Genomic DNA, 20,977 nt, shown 5'->3' with positions numbered 1-20,977 from the left:
TTATTAGAAAAATAATTTATGAAATTAATTTGTAAAATTAATAAATTTTTATTTTAGAAATAAAATATGATTTTAAAATCAAAATGGATTTCTCGAAATTGAAAAATTACACAAAATTTGAATAAATGGGTTTTTCAAGTCATCTTCAAAGTAGCTTACAAGGAATCCACCTTCTTCTTTGGTTTGCTCCAAACATGAGTTGCATCCGATGCAACACATCTCTTTGCATGATAGTCTGCAATATATTGAAGAGAATGGAGTGAAGAATAAAGAAGGAATCGACTGAATTTTTGTTGAAAAATTCAGATGAAGAAGGTGTTCTTCAATGGGTTGGTTCAGTGAGCTTTCTCCATATTTCTTTTGATTCCAACTTATTTTGAGTCCCACAACTCAATCTAGAGCACCAAGAGGATAGTAGGAAAGATCTTGTGGTGGTCTACACAAGGATTCGGAGGATTTTGCAGTTGGAAATGGAGATTTCGTTGGTTCGGCCAAGGTATATTCATGAAACCCATTATACTCTGTTGTTAGCATGTTTCTTTTCAACCAAAATTAATGAATTAAAATGCTTATGGATCCTGATTTCTTCCGCTGCGTGATAGTGTCGACCCAACACCAATAAACCTACATTTCAGTGCCCTCTTATTCAACTTCCCTTCCTTAACATGAGCATAAATTGAACATCCAAACACTCTAAGATGATCCAAACTTGGAACTTTTCCTGTCCATATCTCTTGAGGAATCTTTAGGCCTAAAGCGGAAGATGGACTTCTATTAATGAGATAGCAGGCTGTTTGGGCAGCTTCCCCCGAAAACTTCAATGGTAATGAAGTATTTGTTAAGAGACATCTTGTATGCTCTATAATTATTCTGTTAAACCTCTCAGCTAAACCATTCTGTTATGGGCTATACGTAACAGTGAAATGCCTCGTAATTCCCTCAGATTTTCAAAATTTATCAAATTTGGGATTCAAAAATTCTAAATATTGTCTGTCCTCAGATACTTTACCTTCCTGCCTGTTTGGTTCTCGACCTGCTTTTTTCATTCAAGAAATTTTCCAAAAGCTTCATCCTTCTGTTTCAGTGGATATATCTACACCTTCCTTGAAAAATCATCAATGATAGACATGAAGTATCTCGAACCTCCCATAGAAGGTACCTTTGTAGAACCCCACAAATCCGAATGAACATAATCCAAAAAATTCCTTTGGTAGAATGCTTCCATTTTCCAAACTTCACTCTGATAGACTTTCCCATTATGTAATATTCACAAAATGGGAGTTCAATGTCTTTCACTCCTCCAAGAAAACCTTGTTATGAAAGAGCTTGAAGACCTCTTTCACTCACATGAGCTAGTATGTTATGCCATAACATAGACTTATCTGTTTCTTTCCCAAATTCAACAACAACATTACCTGAGACTACAATACCCTCCAACACATAAAGGTCATTCCTCAACGTCCCCTTCAGCTTAACCAAAGAACCCTTGATAACCTTCAGAACTTCATTCTCAAATTTATAGGAATAACGTGATCTATCTAATTCGCCCAGAGAAATTAGATTTCGTTTGAGTTCTAGAACATACCTTACATTAGTAAGAATTCTGATCATTCCATCATGTGTTGCAATTCGAACTAACCAATTCCTTTTACATCACAAACACCATTATGACCAAACAAAACTGATCCTTCATCATTTTTCTGAAAGTCAATCAAGAAATCCCGATTAGGAGTCATGTGAAACGTGCACCCTGAGTCTATAATCCAAGCATCCTAAATATCCCTGCTAGACACCATCAGAACCTCTGCTAAATCATACCTATCAGTGACATTTGTTGCACTAGATTCCCTTTCATGCTTGCTATTTGATGCTTCCTTGCTCTTATTCGAAGAGCAATTTTTCTTAAATTGTCATTCTTTATGACATAGGAAACACTTTCTGACTTTCCCCTTTGATTTGGACTTGGATCTCGACTCTTTTCCTTTTCCATTCTTTTTCTCACCTTTGCCTCTAGCCATGAGTAACTCTCGATCCTTGCATTCCTTTTTAATCTTGGGGTTTCTCGTTCTCAAGGCATCCAACATTATATCCATGGACAATGAATCTCATCCATATTTAATAGTTGCCTTAACTTCTCGATACGATTCAGGCAATGAATTCAGAAGAATAACTGCTTGATTTTCATCCGACATCTTCTCACTGATGTTATTGAGATCAACTATAATCTTCTAGAATTCATCCAAATTCTCTTTAAGCCTTTACTAGAATCCATCTTATATCCAAAGACTTTCTCTTTTAGATATAATTTATTTGGCAAGGACTTAATCAAATAAAGACTTTCTAATTTCTTCCATAACTCCGCTGTAGTAGTACCTTATCTACTAGCCTAAGCACTCTATCTGACAGATACAAAATTATCGTCGAATAGGTCATCTCATCCATATCCCTTTTTTCAGCTTCTGTAATTGTTGGCGAAATGTCATTTTCGTTTAAAATTTTGGTTACTTTTTGTTGTATCAAAATAGTCCTAATCTTTTTCCTTCATAACCCAAAATCACCTTTCCCATCAAATTTAACAACTTCGAACCGTGTAGACATCGAAGCCATCTGTCAAATTAAGTCCAACAAAAATTAAAAGAATATGTCAGCACACTACCACCACTCTCCTTGGATTGAATGGAGCTCTGATACTACTTGTGAGAGTTTTGAATCTAACTTAGATGGCCAAACAGAACGCAAACAATCAGTAGAATAAATCGAAAGCAATAAAGAACGAACACCAAGATATATAATGGTTCGACCAATTTGGTCTACATCCACTTTGAGAACCAACTTGAATCAATTTTATTACGAGCAATGAGAAATTTATAATTGCAGATAATCAACAATAATCATCAATATGTAATTTGATACCCACTGATACCGAGAGATCTACACACGACGTCGTCTCTCAAACCGAGAACAACCCGCTGAAAAACAATCCAAATCAAGTGCACTAACCCGCCTCTGACCGGCGAACCACGCACAGACCTGCATGTCTCTCTCTGTGGCTGACAATTGATGAACCCATCGAAACCGAGGCGGCCGCGCAGATCGGACAGAACACCTACCAGACACCCACGTTCACACCGTCGGACACCCACAGCGAATGACAAGTACCCGCACCGACTCCCTACTGTTGACGTCAAAGTTGGACGAAAGGTCAACGCCGACTCTCTGTTGCTGACATCAAAGTCAAACGGAAAGGTGAACGTTGACTCGACGGACGTGTGTGTTTCTGCTTCCCAAAAGAAATGGTTATGCCTCTCTCTATTTGCTTCCTAAAAAAAAAAAACGGCTGCAACCCTTTTTCTTTTTTTGGCTTCACGAAAATTTTCAGCCCTAATGAAGAAGATGAGTTTAATTATAAAATTGTCATTTGTCCATATTTACCAGAATGCCATTAGGACTTTAATTTCACCAAAAATCCAATAAAGCCCATTTAAATACCTTGTTATTTTCTACAGATTCTGACTAATTTTTCTCCATTAATTTCATTATTATCTTCTTCTTTTTCTTTTTCTTCCTATTGTTGTTCTATATTTTTACTATATCGTGAATTTTTTTTTAATTAAATCTCCCCCATCATCATAACAACCAATAGAATGCCACCACATTTCTTCAACAGTTTCACTTTCATTTCCTCTAATTTTGGAGGATCATTAGAAAACAAATTACTATTTTTCACTAATTCATGCTGGAAAATGTTTCAGGAAAAAATTTCCATTTTATGGTTATATATATATACTTTTCAACTAAATATTCTAAACACTTATTTGATATATGAATTCATTACATATAAATATTGCATTTATTATAGAAAAAATAATATTTTTTTATATAATCAATAATAACCCTACAACATACTTTAATAGTCATCAGTGTTTTAGTAGTCGGTAATGGTTGTCAAAGTTGATTATCGAAGATGATTTTTGCTGTAGTTTGTAGTCAGAGATGTCGGAGCCTAAAGTTGGTCACATGAAGGTGTATTGGAGTTAGTTGTTAAAGTTTGTCATTAGAGGTGGTTTTTGAATCTCAGAGATGGTCAGGTAAAAGTAGTCGTCGAAGTTGATTATCGAAGATGATTTTTGCTAGAGATTGTAGTCGGAGGTGACTGTCGTAGCCTAAAGTTAGTCGCATGAAGGTGATATTAGAGTTGGTTGTCGGAGTTTCTTGTCGAAGGTGGTTGTTTAAGCCTCGAGTTGGTCGTCAGAGTTGTTACCTGAAAGGTAATCATCGAAGGTGGTTTTCTTCGGAGTTTATAGTCGAAGGTGGTTGTCGGAACCTACGAAGGTGATTGTCGAAGTTGGTCATCGAAGTTTATTGTCGGAGCCAATTGGTCGTCGGAGTTGATAGCGTGGAGGTGGTTGTCAGAGTTGGGTTATCGGTGGTGGTTGTTGGAGGTCGGAATTGGTTGTCTGAGTTGGTCGTCGGAGTTGTCATCGGAGGTGACTGTCGGAGTTCGGATTTCATCGTCAAAATTGTCATCGAAGGTGGTTGTTGGAACCTAGAGTTGGTCACTAGAGTTTTCAACGAAGGTAGTTGTCGGAGCCCAAAGTTCGTCGTCGAGTTGTCATCGGAGGTGGTTGTTGGAGCTCGGAGTGTGACAGTGGCCGATGGGTGGAACCATTGAAAATATGGGAAGAAGGGAGAGTTGGGGTGAGTTGGTATAATACCAACTCAACTCCACCAATATTTAAAGTTGATGGGCCAAACAATGAGATTGTATATTATACAACTTAACTCAACTCATATTGGTGAGCCAAACAACCTCTAATAGATTCCCACTGAAGTGAGCAAATATGAGCAACACGATAACTTGAACAAGTTGGCAGATTATAATAATAAAGAAAAAACAAACAAACAAACTATGAGATTAGTTCCAGAGTATGTATTTAGGAAATTTATTCCCACCGAATTTATTAAATCATTACATAATGATTTCTGATTATGGATTTAGGGAATTTTTCTAGTACTATGGGAGTACAATAGTTCATTTGTTCACACTATAAATTTAACTTCATAAATATTTTTCGATCCGACTTTAATGTCCGTAAGTCCCACCCTATTTTAAAAAGTACATTGACGCGACACAAAATAAGTAAAAGTAGTATGAAAAATTGTCCATACTGTCATAGTATAGGAAATTTTTCTTTCCATAGTACACGAAACTTTTATTGCTTTCTTTCTTTCTCCTTTACATTTCAATACACTCTTCCAATAATAACAATACAAAAAATGTTTAGCTTAATTATAAAAATATATTTATAAGTCGGTTTCAATTAAACTTTGAATTTTGAAAAGATTTATTTTAATTGTTGAAGCTTGAATTTTCTTTCAAAACAATCATCGTAAGATTTCGTCGCTTAAGTTATAAGCCAAAAAAAAAAAAAAAAAAAAAAAAAAAAAAAAAAAAAAAGGAAAGGTCCTACACAAATCTAAAAATACATACATGAAAAAAGAAAAGGACAAAGGCATGCTACATTTGAACAATATATGTTATCGCTCCTCTTTTCAACCTCACATTGTCAAAATAAAACATATATTCTGTATTCGAGTCTTTATTGAAACTAAAACAGTATATCACTAAAAAAATCTGTATTTTATTACTAATTTTAACTTTTTTAAAAAAGAACACTTTTGGTTTCTTTTGGAAAGCACTTTAAAAACACTTGATAGGGGTGTTTCCTTTCACTTACGGTCTAAAATGCTTTTTAAGTAGTTGTCTTTAAAATTTTCCAAAACCATTTTCCATTCTATGCCATCTAACGTATTTATTAACATTAGGAATTTTTAAAAAGATGGAAATTAGTTTAATATTCCACCTTGAAATATTATACTGAGGAAGTTCAAATTATATTTTAAATATTATATACAAAGAGGTTTAAGTGCCTTTAATTAATTTCAAAAGAAATCCTAAAACTAATAGACAACAAGCGGTTGTTCTTCTTATGTTAATGTTAATCTTTTCTTTTTTTTTGTGTCAATAAAATTATGTGGATGGCATTAAGTTTCAAAAACTGGATCATGTTATGTTAGGGAGGAAACCTATCAAGAACGGTTTCAAACCAACTCAAAACAAAGACATTGCTTGGAGAAGAAGAGACTCTTTGCGAGCAACTAGAGCTCATTTGATTGGCCTTACAAAAAACTTGGAATATCATATACTTTAAGAGTGAAATTAAAGATATCCTAGAAAGAATAAGCAACAAGTATTACAAAAGAAGACAAGAAAAAGAATGGTTCTCTATACAACATTACTTGAATTTGACTCCTAGATGAACATCAATTTTATATTTCTGAAGGTTCGTATTAGAGAATATATTATACAAAACAATGAAAGTAGGTTTTCATCAATATCATATTACTATTACTTTGAATAATAATTTTTTGTAAATGCCTTCAAAGATGAGATGGAAAATTTCAAAACATGCTTTTTATGAAGACATAAATGGAATGTTATCGTTAGATGAAGCTTCATTCTTATCAACCAAAAGGGAAACTATTTTAGAGGCAGGAAATACTTTTGCAATCAATTACCTAAACGAATACATCAAATCAAGCAAGATGACCTCAAAATAGAGATTGTAAAGCATGGCCTTGAAGCTTCCCTTACATTGGAGGATACAAAGATTAGAAGCAATATGGTTTATTGATATATATGAGAGAAATAGAACCATAAACCTATTCTTCTTGAAATTGCTAAACTTGATGTCAACATGGTGTGATCTATCTACCAAGAAGATCTTAAATATGCATCAAGGTAAGTGGGACAAAAAAACAATTTTTTTTTTCAAATATTTTATAAAAAGTGAGCTTAGCTCAATAGTATTTCACATCACCGATCACTCAATAACTGGTTGAAGGTTCAATCTTCATCCATCATTACTGTACTTAAAAAAGAAAAAGTATTTATACTAATTCTCTTATTCTACTTAGTTTTATATATATATATATATATATAAAGTTGGTGGAGAAACACAGAGCTGGGACAAAAGTTGAGTTTTGCAAGAGACGAGTTGATGGAAAACTTCTATTCGACAATAGGCATTGGATTTTAAGCAGAGCTTACATATTTTAGAAGAATGGGTACAAAGATTGTGTCACTGATAACAATGATTGATGATGTTTGTGATGTCTATGACATATTGGAATAACCCAAATTCTTTACAAACACTTTAGAGAGGTAATTAATCAATAATCAATTTGAAAAATAAAGATAAAAAAACATAATGCTATAAATAATCAGTATACAGGAATTTACGTGGTTCATTAATAGTGTTGTAAGGTGCTACAAATGTTGTGATCTTGATCATTCATGTGGAGACATGTGAGCAGGGGTATTCTATACAAAGAAGTTTGTTTAAGACTAGACCACAAAATAACTAGTCTTATTATATAACACTGTTCATAATAGATACTTACATTTTACCAAGATAACCATAGGTGACATGACATAAATTCTTAGTGAGTTGTGAACTCTTGCCTATGAGGACGGTCCTTTGATTTGTATGGGTGAGAGTGACTAGATCTTCGATTCGACAAGCCTACCATTTTAGAAATTCATCTAATTAGGGAGCTGGCAACACAGCTACATAAGACGAAATTCACTTCTTCCCCAACGTCAAGAAAAGTAGATAAATTACTCTCTTAAGGATTGATCCTAAGGCTTGAACAATGTGCGTCACACCTTCTCCTGGCCTGAGAGAGGTTTAGTCATAGCTGGACTATGATTTATTGTTCATTAGAGGGATTAGTAGTATATAAGGAGTTAGATGTAAATATAAGAGCAAAATGGTAATTTTAGTCTAGTTGTACTTACAAGCAATTTGTGAAGGGTCATCGCATTATTGACTAATTATATCTAATGGACACAGAAATATATCTATAGTGCAAATAGTGCAGTTGTCGGCCAATAATGAAGTGTCCAGCAGTTAATGGATGTTGAATAATATAACTGAAGGAGTTTAATTAATTATTCAAGTACCATTGAAGCTTCGAACTACATGTCTATAAGGTCCCCTCGTTAGCTCAATAGGGATTAAATGAAAATCAATTTTGGATTAATTTGAATTGCTCAAGTTAATTGAGGGAATTAATTATATGTGGTATAATTAATTTAATTATATATGATATAGTTACTATAATGTATTTGATATATTATAATATAAAGTTTGTTTGAGAGGAAATAAATATTTGAATATGATTCAAAATTAATTATGTGCATTGGATTCATATAATTAAATTTAATATAAATGAGATTTATATTAAATATCGTTGTTGAGAGAATTAAAACTAATGGTTATATTGTATGTGATATAATATTAAACCATATATTATATGTTATTTATGATATAATACATAGTTATCTACATATATATATACATATAATAAGTTAGTTATATACATATATATATTAAAATTAAATTTATTTAATTATTAATTTTGAAATTAAGGGAGGGAAATAACCTCCATCCCATATTCTCTCTCAACCCAATTATTGTATGGGTGGTTGGAAAATCTTGGATCTTCTCCTTTTTTATTCGTTGTGACAGAGAAGTAGAAACAGAAGCGTTCTGAATTTTTTCTCTCCCAATTTCTCTTATCCTCTCTAATCTAATTCTTCCTTCACCAAAATCACAGAACCCACAAAACTCTTGTGATTCTCATCCCAGAGAATACAGAGGATTCCTATTGGCGGTGGCCATTTGTGTTAAATTAAAGTTCGAGTTCATGGTCATTTTGGAAAGGAGAAATCTTACAAGAAGAAAAGTTCTTCAAGGGTAAATGAATGCAATTGTATGGTTGCAATTGTAATAAGTTACTAAGTATGTCAATTGATGCAATTGTATGATTTTAATTTATTTCATTTGTTTAGAAAGGTTATAATTAAATAAAATTAGAAATTAAAATCAATAATTCAGAATTGCATGCAAACCATAGGTTAAAATCATTTTTTAAAATAGTTTTAAAATATGATTCACATAGACCTAAGATCACTTTTCTAATAAGATTAGAAATTAAGTTTAATATTTTAATTAGTTTAATAGGATTAAATTGATTCTTAATTAAAAGATTAAATTTGTAACAAATATATCTATAAGGGACCTTTTGTCTAAGATTAGTTCTGTTTAGCCTAGGGTATTTAAGTTGACAGAAACGTAATACCCTACCTGGGAACCTACCTAGAAAAGTGAATTAGATAGATTTGATACAATAATGCAATAGTTGATTGAAGCTTATTAAAATGTTCAATAAACATTAATCAAAATTGTTTAACCATCCAAAGTAAGTGTTTCTTTTGGGCAAATTAAACAAACACTTAGTTAAAAATCAGTAGCCAATTTTTTCTAAGTTAAATAACCCTAGGTATATTACTAAGTGGGAGGAAAATGGGTATATGATACTTCATTTTATCTTTTCATGTTTCTCCCTAAAAGTTCACACCGTGAGATGTATACTCGGTCTTAAGACACCTTTGATTTATGTCCCCCTACTGGTATTTGTATAGATCAATAACAAGGTGAATGAAAAGGGTGTTTATATTAACTGAGAGTGGGACGTGTGTCAACATATCTCACGGTCTCTCTCATTAGTTGGCAATAACGTTTCATGCTCGGCATCGCTTATGTCCCTCTACTGATGACATTTTCATGATTCTTTATCTCAAACTCTAGAAATGGATATGATTACTTTAGTTTTTGCCCCAATTGGTTTTTTCCTATGGCTGGCTCATTAAGATGAAACTCTAAAATCTAAAATGAGGGGTTACACTTACAAGAAATGTTAACTGAGTTTAACAATTTATAGACCAAACAATGATAACCGATAGTTACAATAACAAGGAATTGTTCTGTCTACTGGTTGAGATATTCTCATTTTAGTGAAAGGGCACCTGATCACCCTACGGTGGTTTTTGCCCTAACTCACTGAAACATCATTGCAATAGATGTCACTTAGGATACATTAGATTATTTCTCTAAGTTTCATTGGTTTTTTAAAAATGGGTTAATGCATAGATTACTAATATAAATTATTTGTATGGTTTCAACAATTTCTTAACTATGACTTCCACGACACTTAATTTGTTCACCACCGACAAACACAATAACCATGATTTTAATCATCCATGACCTTCGTTTTGTCCTTATGGAGGATTTTCCTCCTATTCCTGCTCAAAATGTCAATCGAAATGTTTGAGAGGCATACGAGCGTTGGACATAGGCAAACGAGAAAAGGCTCTTTCGTATATCTTGGAAGGACTTTCAGAAGTCTTGGCCAAGAAGCAAGAGCCCATAATCACTGCCCGTGAGATGATGGAGTCCCTACGGAGGATGTTCGGATTGCAGGGATGAAAATCGTAAGGCACAACAAAAGCCATAACATATAAAACCTAAAATGTATTTTAAAATGCCATTTAAAATCAAAACAATTTACTTTTTAGAATAAAAACTATAGATCAAAATAGATTAAGCATGCATTCTAGAAACAAAACCTACAAAAAGAAGAAACACTACCTTGCAAACCTTTTGGGAATTGTGTGGAATTCCTCTATACGAATTGGGAATGGGCACGACCACTTGGAGTCCCCTTATTTTTGCAGGGAAATTGAGGATTTGAGAATTGTGAGATTCTCTTGAGAAATTGAGAGGATTTTGGGAGTTTTTGTTTCTAAAAAAAAAAAAAAAAAAAAAAAAAAAAAAAAAAAAAGAGAAAAAAAGCTCTTCTTTCTGCATCTTTTTTTTTTTAATACAAAGAGAATGAGAGAAAGAAATGAGGAGACATGGGATCCACGTCTCTAGTAACTCCTCTACATGGGGAATTAAATTTTTATTTAATTAAACTTAAATAAAACCATTTATTTAATTTAACTAAACAAATAAAAACCAATAAGTTCCCTTTCACACAACCAATAGTTTTAATGTGCATCTAATGTGCATTAATTCTAACTTACAATTTTGATTTAATCAGTTTAATTAAATTTAAAATTAAATTAAATAATTCATCAATTCATCAATTAATTAATCATCCAATTAAATGTCACATATTTAATTTAATTTCTCATTTGAATCATATTAAAAACACTTCTCTCACTTAACCTATAGTTTTAATGTGCATCCAATACACATTATTTTTAACCTATAGTTTTCAATATGAATCTTATTCATATTAAATTAATATTTGAACTCCTTTAAAATATTTTGTTCTCTCATTTATTAATTTTGAATCATATCCAAAATTAATAATAAAGTCTAAAATTAAACTTTATATTAAAATGTATCAACATACATTAAAAAATCCCAACTCTGAATTTGAACATTTCAAATTCAATTTAATGACAAATTACCTTAATACCCTTTACAAGCTAGGAAAGGGACCTAATGAATCTCCAGAGTAGAAGCTCTAACGATGTGAGATTAATTGGCTAAACAAATTAACCAAATTAATATGTATTCGTTAACTATGGGTATACTCTACCAAAGATCTACAACTACACTATTCTCACTACAGATATGTTTTTGTGTCCACGGATATAGATCAATAGCAGCAAGTTTGTCCTTCACAAGTGTTCCTTACACCAGCTGGATCAAATTACCGTTTTACCCCTTGGTTACCTCTATATCCTTAAATACCAGTGCTCTGATGACGAGCATAAATGCACGCATCTTAGGCCTTTTATTTAGAATTATGAGGATTGTTAAGTGAAATATGCGGCGAATATGTTAGGAATTCATGAGAAAATGAGTTTGCATCGTTTGGCATTAAAAATCTCGGCTAACCCACAATTATGTGTTATTATGCGTTCAATTGTCTATCTTTGTAGCTAAGGCAGGAAGCGGACGCATACGTGGAAGCCGGGCTATCGCAAAAGACGACCACATGCGGAGAATTTGTCCTGTCTCTTATACACATCTAGATGTGTATAAGAGACAGAGCCAGTATTGACCCCAAGGTAGAAGGGCAATCAGTCGCATGAGCTGAAGGTAGTTCTAAGCACATGGTGGCCAACATGTGCCCAACAATTGCCGGAAGTTCCAATGGTCAGGGCGAGCCCATTAACCTAAGCAGTTGAGAGAAATCTCCTACCTGGAAGACTCCTTGCGGTGACCACTCCAATTTCTCCAGGGATGTCTTTTACTCTATCTTTACTTTGCTTTTCTTAGTTTAGTTTATTTTCATTGTTATTTTGGATATGCAGCTACTTCCTTGGTTGTGGTGCGTTTGCTCCTTGTAGGTGCAGAAATAATTCTCCTCGGTTCGCTGTACAACGGAAGAATTCCCTCCATCCTTCAATGCATGGCTTCGATCGCATGAACTCCAAAGCATGGTCGCATGCGTTATTCTACTTAAGGTTCTTTTCTTGTTATCTTTTATGCATTATCCTTTTGAAATTCTCCTTGTCCGATTGTGTTCCTTTACGATGCATCTATGATGGTATGTATAATTCACCGCATTCGCGAACTAAGCATCGCAAGACTCACCTTACTTTTAATAGCTTCTTCAAATTTTGAAACTCTTAAGTTTTATGTGCAAACCTTCGTTCAAACATTTATTACCGCATTCCTGTTGATTTTGTTTTTAGTTTTGCGGTGAGAACCCTGCCAACCTCTAAGTTTGGGGATGGCAGTGATCCCAGAGAATTGCATTCATTACATTGCGATCATTTATCAAAAAAAAATTGAGAATAACAACTTCAATGTCAACGCAATAGGGAAACTCATGTTGATAAGAGTTAAGTTGTGAAAGGCACTTACTCGGGGATAAATTGATGCAATCACAAAAGTTGAGGATATAAATTGGTAGAATTATGAAAGTTTGGAGTTTAAATTGATACAATCCCAATAGTTCAACGGTAAAAATCATATTTTTCCCTAAATTTTATCTGTTTTTCTATAATGATTCATGTTTATTTTCATTAATTATCCAATCATATACAAACAAATTTTAATAGATAAAAAGGAAGAAATAATTCTTCAAAAAAACTAATAGTAAACATGGAATATTTTATTAGTTTTCTTTTTTGATAAAAAAAAAATTAAAACCCTACAAAAATTGAGGTCAAGTAATAGAGATTTACATATAAAATAATGATTAAAGGCCTGTTAATGAAAAATGGATAAAGAAACAGGAAGGAAAAGTAGATGAGTGAAAGAAACGAGAGACACGTATCAATAAATCACTTTTTAATTAATTTCAAAGTGCAAACGAGTGGTTCGCTTTCTTAAAAATCTGTCATCGTACCTAAAAATTTATAAATCTCAAATTTATCGTTTCATATTGATCCATTTTTTTTATAAAAATTATTCTTCTTAAATTTTTATCAAATAATTTAAATTAAAAAAAATTAGTTGCATTTTATATCACATAGAATTACAAATTAATTATCCATATAAAAATAATAGATATAATAACTCTACTTTGGCTCATATAATTAAATTACACTCATTCATTATTAATTTATCACACACTACCGTTTTTCTAATTTAAATTTGAAATTCTATTTTACATTCATTTCAATTTTAAAAAATACAAATGCCACCAAATATTTAAAAAGTTATATCAATCCCAAACTAAATTGAGAGATGCACAAATAAGAAGAAAGAGGAGAAAGAGGAGAAAGTAGGGTATCATGATGAAATAATCTATCAAACATATATATTTAAAAAATGAGAAATAAAAAAAAAAAAAAAAAAAAAAAAAAAAAAAAAAAACTTTATCAAATGAACATGCACACTTTTTTTTTTTTTTAATTTTACAATTAGTCAGAGGTTATCCAATGCTTAGTACCCAACCCTTTTAAAAAGTTAGGTACATTTTTCCCATTGTTTTTAAAACAAAGTATCAATAAGTATATAAAAAGATCCCAATGAAAAGTAGGTTAAATCATGAGTATAATCTCTCAATTTTGTAATTTATGTCTATTTCTTTCTAAACTTTTGAATATGTCGAATAGATCATGATATTTTTAATTACCTAATAAGTATCTATTCAAAATAACTATTAAAAATCAATATATCGATTCAATATAAATTTAAATGTCTAATATTGTCAAAAGCTTTCAATTTTGTGTTGAGCGGATCTGGAATTTTAAAAGTATCTGATAGATCGTTAAAGACCTATTGAATACAAAATTAAAACTTTAAAATTTAATATGACATAAAATTTAAAATTCATAAATCATTAAATACTTTCAAAAATTTATATCCAAATAAACACAAGTTGAAAGTTAAAGGGATTAATTTTGTAATTAATCCTAACAAAAAAATACCATTGACTTTGAGAAGGTGCTAATCAATTTTGTCAAGTGGGCCTATCAATTAAAGTTGCCATTTATGACCATACCATGTTAAACCTGTTTTTAATGTATGGATCACATGTATGGGTTAGTATTTTTTCATCATCTTTTTAATGATTTCTTATGAGTTTTTGGTACTCAAAAAATTGTGAAATTCACGAATCCATTCTATAAAGTAGATTATTTTATTACTTTGAATTCTATTATATTTAATTAAGATCTTAGATTTTTAATCGAGTATAAGCTTAATATATAAAAACATATTCCTAGTTAATTATGATTTAATAGAAATTCTAATTGAACTAGTATATAAACAAACCTTAAGGCTGTAATTTTCAATATACCAAAAAATACATATTCGGTCTCTCTATAATCTCATCTAAGGAGAGATCCCATTTAGGTTATGTCGAGGTTTGGTTAAAGAAGACAATAGCCACCTTGTAGTTACCATTAATCTTGCAATGAAATCCGGTATGTTATTTATTATTGACAATTTAGCATGAATAATCCTAAGAATTAATCTTTTTAATATAGATTAAAAGAAATTTTATCTAACATACCATACGTAGAGTACACAAAGTTCATTAATTGATAGAGATTAGGAAAGAAAGGAGCATAAATATTTATTAAAGTTTTAATTGATAAAGATAGGACCTAAACTTCATTAATTAATAGAGATTAGGAAGGAAGGGACTATAAATTTATCAAGGTTTTAGTTGATAGAGATTAGGATCTAAACTTGTATGGATTAGGGATGAAGTTTGGTTTAAGAGTAAATGTGAACTAATTAATTTATAAGTAATAGTTTAACAGTGATATAAATCATAGGTGGCGAATATTGACCATTGACTAAAAATATATACATAAATAAATCTAAAAATGTTGAGAGATAATGGCAATACCAATAGATTCCCACCGTAGTGATAGCAAACATAAGCAACACGATAACACTTGATCTAACGTTTGCAAATTAATTATATGACCCAAAAAATAAAGATTTTAAAAATCTAAGAAAATTAAAAAGAAAATGCATTGAAATTCACGTGCCACAATTCTGATCAAACTCATCCACAATTCTATCCTATTTATTCACAAGATTAGGCATTACAAACCTTACACAAAAGGAGAAAAGTAAACCCAAAAAAAAAAAAAAGAAAAGAAACGAAATGGCTCTTCTTCACCTCTCTCTTTTAGCTTCAAAGTTGTCTATCTTCTGCCCTATCACCAACAGAAATGTTGTTATCGGAAACGTTCCTAACAACTACGGCGTTCCACCATCTCAAAATTATTATCAACCTCCTATTATTAGGGTAATTTATATGTTTAACCATTTTTTCATTTTTTCATTGCCTAAATTTTATTTAAAGTAATGATTTCAAGGTATGAAACTCTCTTTCAAGGTCAGTTAATTTGATTATTCTGGAATTAATTTGGTCACATTTTTATATAGGCTACTATGTTTAGTAGTATCGAGGTTTGAAGTTGATATATCTATTTAGTCTCATAAGTTTCAAAATGACCATTTTTGTACTTATCTTTTGAAAAATGATTGTAAATGACGAATTAGCTAGCTCAATATATAATCTTCGATAATGATGTGGCTTCCCTCACCTTTCTTTCTTCTCTCCATCATTTTCTCAAACCCTTCTCAAGTAAATATTCCCATGTGTTTTTTTCTTTTTGTCATCCCCATTACCTAGTAAAGAATGAGGATCGTCTTTCAGTTTATATATTAATAAAAACTAGAATGAAAAATTCAATTTATACCGTTCGACCTTTAGATTATATCACTTGTGAACCTCAAACTTAGTAATTGTATCAATAAAAAGTTTAAACTTGAGTGGTTTTTCATCTTCTCACCTTAGTCTAATTTTTCGTGTTTTTGTTCCAACTTAGTTAGGAAAAACATATTTATAATCCCCTCTCATGCATTTCTAACATGTATTTTAAACTTGTGACATAATATTTTTCAGTTAAAATCTGTTGGAGTTGGAGGTAGGATGTGCTTAAAAGCATCAACACGATCTGATAATGTTATTGTGAGACAGTGTGCAAATTATCATCCCCCTATGTGGAAAGATGAATTTATTCAATCATTACATAATGATTACAGGGTATGTATTTAGAGAATTTTTCTAGTGCAACGGTAATGTTATACTCTGTTTATTCATATTATAAATTTAGCTTCATAAATATTCGTGGACCCCATTTAATGCGAGTCCCACCCTATTTTAAAAAGTACATTGACATGGTATACAATAAGTAGAGCTAATATGGAAAATTGTCCATACTACTATGTATAGGAAATTTTTCTTTTCGTAATATAAGAAATTTTTCTTTCTTTCTTTTTCCTTTACATTTTAATATAACTCTTCCAATAATAATAATGATAAAAAACCATGTAAACGAAAGGAACCAAATGTTTTTGAAAAATATGTTTAGCTTAAATTGCAAAAAATATATAATTATAAACTATGAGATTGGTTTCAATTATACTTCGAATTTTGAAAAGATTTATTTTAATCGTAAATTTTATTTCAAAACAATTATGGTGAGATTTTGTTGTTTAAATTATAAGTAAAAAAAAAGTCTTATCACAATTATAAATACATACATGAAAAAGAAAAAGATAAAGGCATGCAACATTTGTGAACAATATATGTTATCCCCTTTGTCTTTTAACCTCACACCCTTAAAATAAACATACATTTTCTATATTTCGAGTATTTATTAATTAAACAGTAATCACTAAAAAGTTTTTTTCTTTGGGAAGCACTTTAAAACACTTAATAGGGGTGTTTTTCTTTCACTTACAATCTAAAATGCTTTTCAAGTAGTGTCTTCAAAGTTTTCGAAACCATTTTCCACCGTGCCATCCAATGTAATATTAACATTAGAATTTTAAAACGATTTAATATTAGTTAAAATTATATGGATGGCATTAGTTCAAAATTCTTTTAATGTTAATGTCAGGGAGAAACATATCAAAGACGGCTCAACCAACTCAAAGGACAAGTTAAGACGTTGCTCCGAGAAAGAAGAGATTCTTTGGAGCAACTAGAGCTCATTGATACCTTACAAAATCTTGGAATATCATACCACTTTGAGAGTGAAATTAAAGATATCTTAGAAAGAATAAGCAACAAGTTCTACAAAGAGGACCAGAAGACGAAGGGTCTCTATGCAACTTCACTTGAATTTAGACTCCTAAGACAACATCAATTTTATATTTCCGAAGGTCTGTATTGGAGAATATATTATATAACCAATGAAAGTAGGTTTTCATCAATATCATACATCTATTACTTTGAATAATGATTTTTTTTAATTATGGACAGAGGTTTTCAATGCCTTCAAAGATGAGATGGGAAACTTCAAAACATGCTTTTATGAAGATATAAATGGAATGTTATCATTATATGAAGCTTCATTCTTATCAATCAAAGGGGAAACTATTTTAGAGATAGCAAAATGCTTTGCAATCAACTACTTAAAGGAATACATCAAATCAAGCAAAGATGACCTCAAAGTAGAGATCGTAAAGCATGCCTTGGAGCTTCCCTTACATTGGAGGATACAAAGATTAGAGGCAAGATGGTTTATTGATATATATGAGAGAAATAGAACCATAAACCCTATTCTTCTTGAAATTGCTAAGCTTGATTTCAACATTGTGCAATCTATCTACCAAGAAGATCTTAAATATGCATCAAGGTAATTATAATAAAAAACCATTTTTTTCCAAATATTTTATAAAAAGTGAGTTTAGCTCAACGGTATTTCACATCACCTTTCCCCCTATAGCTGGTTGAAGGTTCAATCTTCATCTCCACAATTATTGTGCTTAAATAAGAAATAATATTTCTACTAATTCCCTTATTCTAATGAGGCTTTTTACCTATAAAAAGTTGGTGGAAAAACACGGAGCTTGGACAAAAGCTGAGCTTTGCAAGGGACCAGTTGATGGAAAACTTCTATTGGACAATAGGCATTGGATTTGAAGCAGAGCTTACATATTTTAGAAGAATGGGTACAAAGATTGTGTCATTGATAACAATGATTGATGATGTTTATGATGTCTATGGCACATTGGAGGAACTCAAGCTCTTTACAAATGCTATAGAGAGGTAATTAATCAATAATCAATTTGAAAAATAAAATTACAGGAAAAAAATAATGCTATAAATAATCGACATGTAGGAATTTATATGATTCATTAACAATGTGTTAGTTACATCTATGAGAAAACTATTAAAGAGAATAACTCAAATCACAGATAAAAATCTGTGATATCATTCCTATGGTTAAAAAGTTTATATAGTTAGCACATTTCTCTAAGTTCTAGGGTCAAAATCATAAATATACGAATTAATTATATATATATATATATATATTATATAATATATAAAAGGTTTTAGGTTTTTCTCTTCACAAGCAGCAGTTAAATTGCCTATATATAAATGTTTAATTATTCTTAATTGTAATTTTAGGTGGGATATTGTTGCAATGGATCAACTTCCCGAGTATATGAAACAATGTTTGCTTACTCTCTATGATTCAATAAATGAGATAGCTTCTGAAGCACTGAGCAACCATGGAGTTGATGTCATGCAATACCTTAAGAAAGTGGTATGGTCTTATAATGAAAATTTCAAATTTTCAAATTTTACATCTCCTAAACATTTTAAGGTTAAAATATCATTTTGGTTTATGTATTATGAGAATTATTCATTTTTAGTCCCTTAGACTACCAAATATCTAATTTTAGTCCTTGTACTCTAAAAAAATCTTAAATTTGATCCATCAAAGTTAGTCTTTATCGAAATTGATTAAATAAAAACAATAATTTTCATACAAGAAAACTACACTATGTGAATATGTTTCCAAAATTTATGGTGAAGATGCTAACGGATAATAAATAGATTATTAAAAAAAAAAAAAAGTCAACAACAAGCTAGCAAAAGGGACTAATTTTATGATTTTTAAAATACGTGGACTAAAATTAGACATTTGAAAGTGCTAAGACTAAAATTGGACAAAAAGTATAGACACCAAAATAGCCTTAGGCCCCCGATTTCGAATCCTTATTCAAATCCTAGGTTTGGGGCATAACATAATTTTTATATTATTGTCTAACTCAGCATGCCTAATTTGATGGTGCAGTGGGTAGATTTGTGCAAATCTTATCTAATAGAGTCAAATTGGTATCATGGTGGTTATAAACCAACATTGGAAGAATATATGAACAATGCATGGATTTCAGTAGCAGGACCAATTATGTTAGTTCATTCATATATTTTTGTATCATCTCAAATAACTGAGGAGGAATTGGAGAGATTGACACAATATGCTAACACAATTCGTTGCTCATCAACAATTATGCGACTTGCAAATGACCTACTATCACCATTGGTAAGTGAACAACGACATTATTTGATCTAAAAAAATAAAATAAACTAAATTTGGATGGATATTTTTTTATTACATTTTGACACTGATTATAAAGTTTGACACTTTGTTATGATATTTTATCGTCTAGGATGAACAAAACGTTGGTGACGTTCCAAAATCAATTCAATGTTACATGAATGAGAAAGGTACATCTGAGAAGAATGCTCGTGAATATATAAGATATTTGGTAGATGAGTTATGGAAGAAGTTAAATGAATATGATGGTGAGAAACTGGTATCCTCTCAAACCTTCATCAAGATGTCCAAGAATCTTGCGCGGATATCTCAACATATGTATCATTATGGAGATGGACATACCATAGATCGTGACAAAGTAAAAGAAACTGTAGTGTCTCTTCTTGTAATGCCTATTACCATTCATTAATATAAAAAACAATAAGCTTATTGGAATAAAATATTACAATTACATAAGGCTATGATAAACTTTTTGATGGGATTGGAATTCCAAGCAGCGAAAGTAATTGGACGCATTAATCTCTAAATTTCGTTTTACAGAACGCAGAAAATTCAAAGTGACAGAAACTGTGGAAAACATAAACCTAGCATGCTCTCTACTAAGCAAATTAGAGAGAAAGGGATTAAGAAATCACTTACCCGTTGAAGACCAATTCTTCGCATTCCTCTCCAATTCACGTCGTCTTCTCCCAATCCCACAAATATTGTAACTGGACACCACCACGGGATATTTCCCATTATTCTCAAGGACGGGAACCGTGCAGAGTTGCGGGCTTGCACATAAGTTTGGCAGAAGGGAAGAAGAAGGGAATTGAGAGAAAAAACTTCTCTGTAAACAACACAGAGAGAAGAAGAATAACCAGAGAAAGAATGAGAGGGAGAGAACTTTCTCTCTCCTTATTTGTTAAGTGCGAGAAGGAGAAATTTTATTAAATTTGAAATAATTAAATTCAAATTCTAAATTTGAATTTAAAATATATATTAGCCACTTTAATATATATTTATACTCTATGTTATATCACATATAACATATAACCTATAGTTAATTATCACATATAACATAAACTATAGTTTATTGTTCTTTCAAATAACCTAAGGCATTAATATGAATCAAATTCATTTTAGTTTTAATCTATAGTTTTTATATGAATCACATTCATATAAATAATAATTGAATCATATTCAAATTATAACACCTCTCAATAAAATATATAA

At 31.2% G+C, this 20,977-nt stretch overlaps 1 protein-coding gene and 1 pseudogene across 1 annotated transcript; both read left to right on the top strand.

Annotated features, from left to right (window-relative positions):
• Positions 1–7,229, top strand: part of LOC120089177 — an 18,131-nt pseudogene extending 10,902 nt beyond the window's left edge.
• Positions 7,230–15,456: 8,227 nt separating this feature from the next.
• LOC120088003 (terpene synthase 10-like) lies at positions 15,457–20,283 on the top strand. The gene is made up of 8 exons (XM_039045029.1): positions 15,457–15,645; positions 16,309–16,449; positions 17,309–17,573; positions 17,674–18,049; positions 18,244–18,462; positions 18,826–18,964; positions 19,499–19,747; positions 19,875–20,283. Exons 1-8 carry the CDS (start codon positions 15,502–15,504, stop codon positions 20,169–20,171), a joined length of 1,830 nt encoding a protein of 609 aa, XP_038900957.1. The 5' UTR covers positions 15,457–15,501; the 3' UTR covers positions 20,172–20,283.
• Positions 20,284–20,977: the final 694 nt, after the last annotated feature.

The sequence above is a fragment of the Benincasa hispida genome, chromosome 10, assembly GCF_009727055.1.
Source record: "Benincasa hispida cultivar B227 chromosome 10, ASM972705v1, whole genome shotgun sequence".
Taxonomy (NCBI): Eukaryota; Viridiplantae; Streptophyta; class Magnoliopsida; order Cucurbitales; family Cucurbitaceae; genus Benincasa; species Benincasa hispida.
The sequence above is the reverse complement of the archived record's forward strand: the minus strand, read 5'-3'. Positions and strand labels throughout refer to the sequence as shown.

Excerpts from the sequence above, each read along its gene's own strand:
- LOC120088003 (XM_039045029.1), top strand. The coding sequence starts at position 15,502 with ATGGCTCTTCTTCACCTCTCTCTTTTAGCTTCAAAGTTGTCTATCTTC. Across the intron at positions 17,574-17,673 it reads TCAATTTTATATTTCCGAAG|AGGTTTTCAATGCCTTCAAA; the intron begins GTCTGTATTGGA and ends AATTATGGACAG. Across the intron at positions 18,050-18,243 it reads GATCTTAAATATGCATCAAG|TTGGTGGAAAAACACGGAGC; the intron begins GTAATTATAATA and ends ACCTATAAAAAG.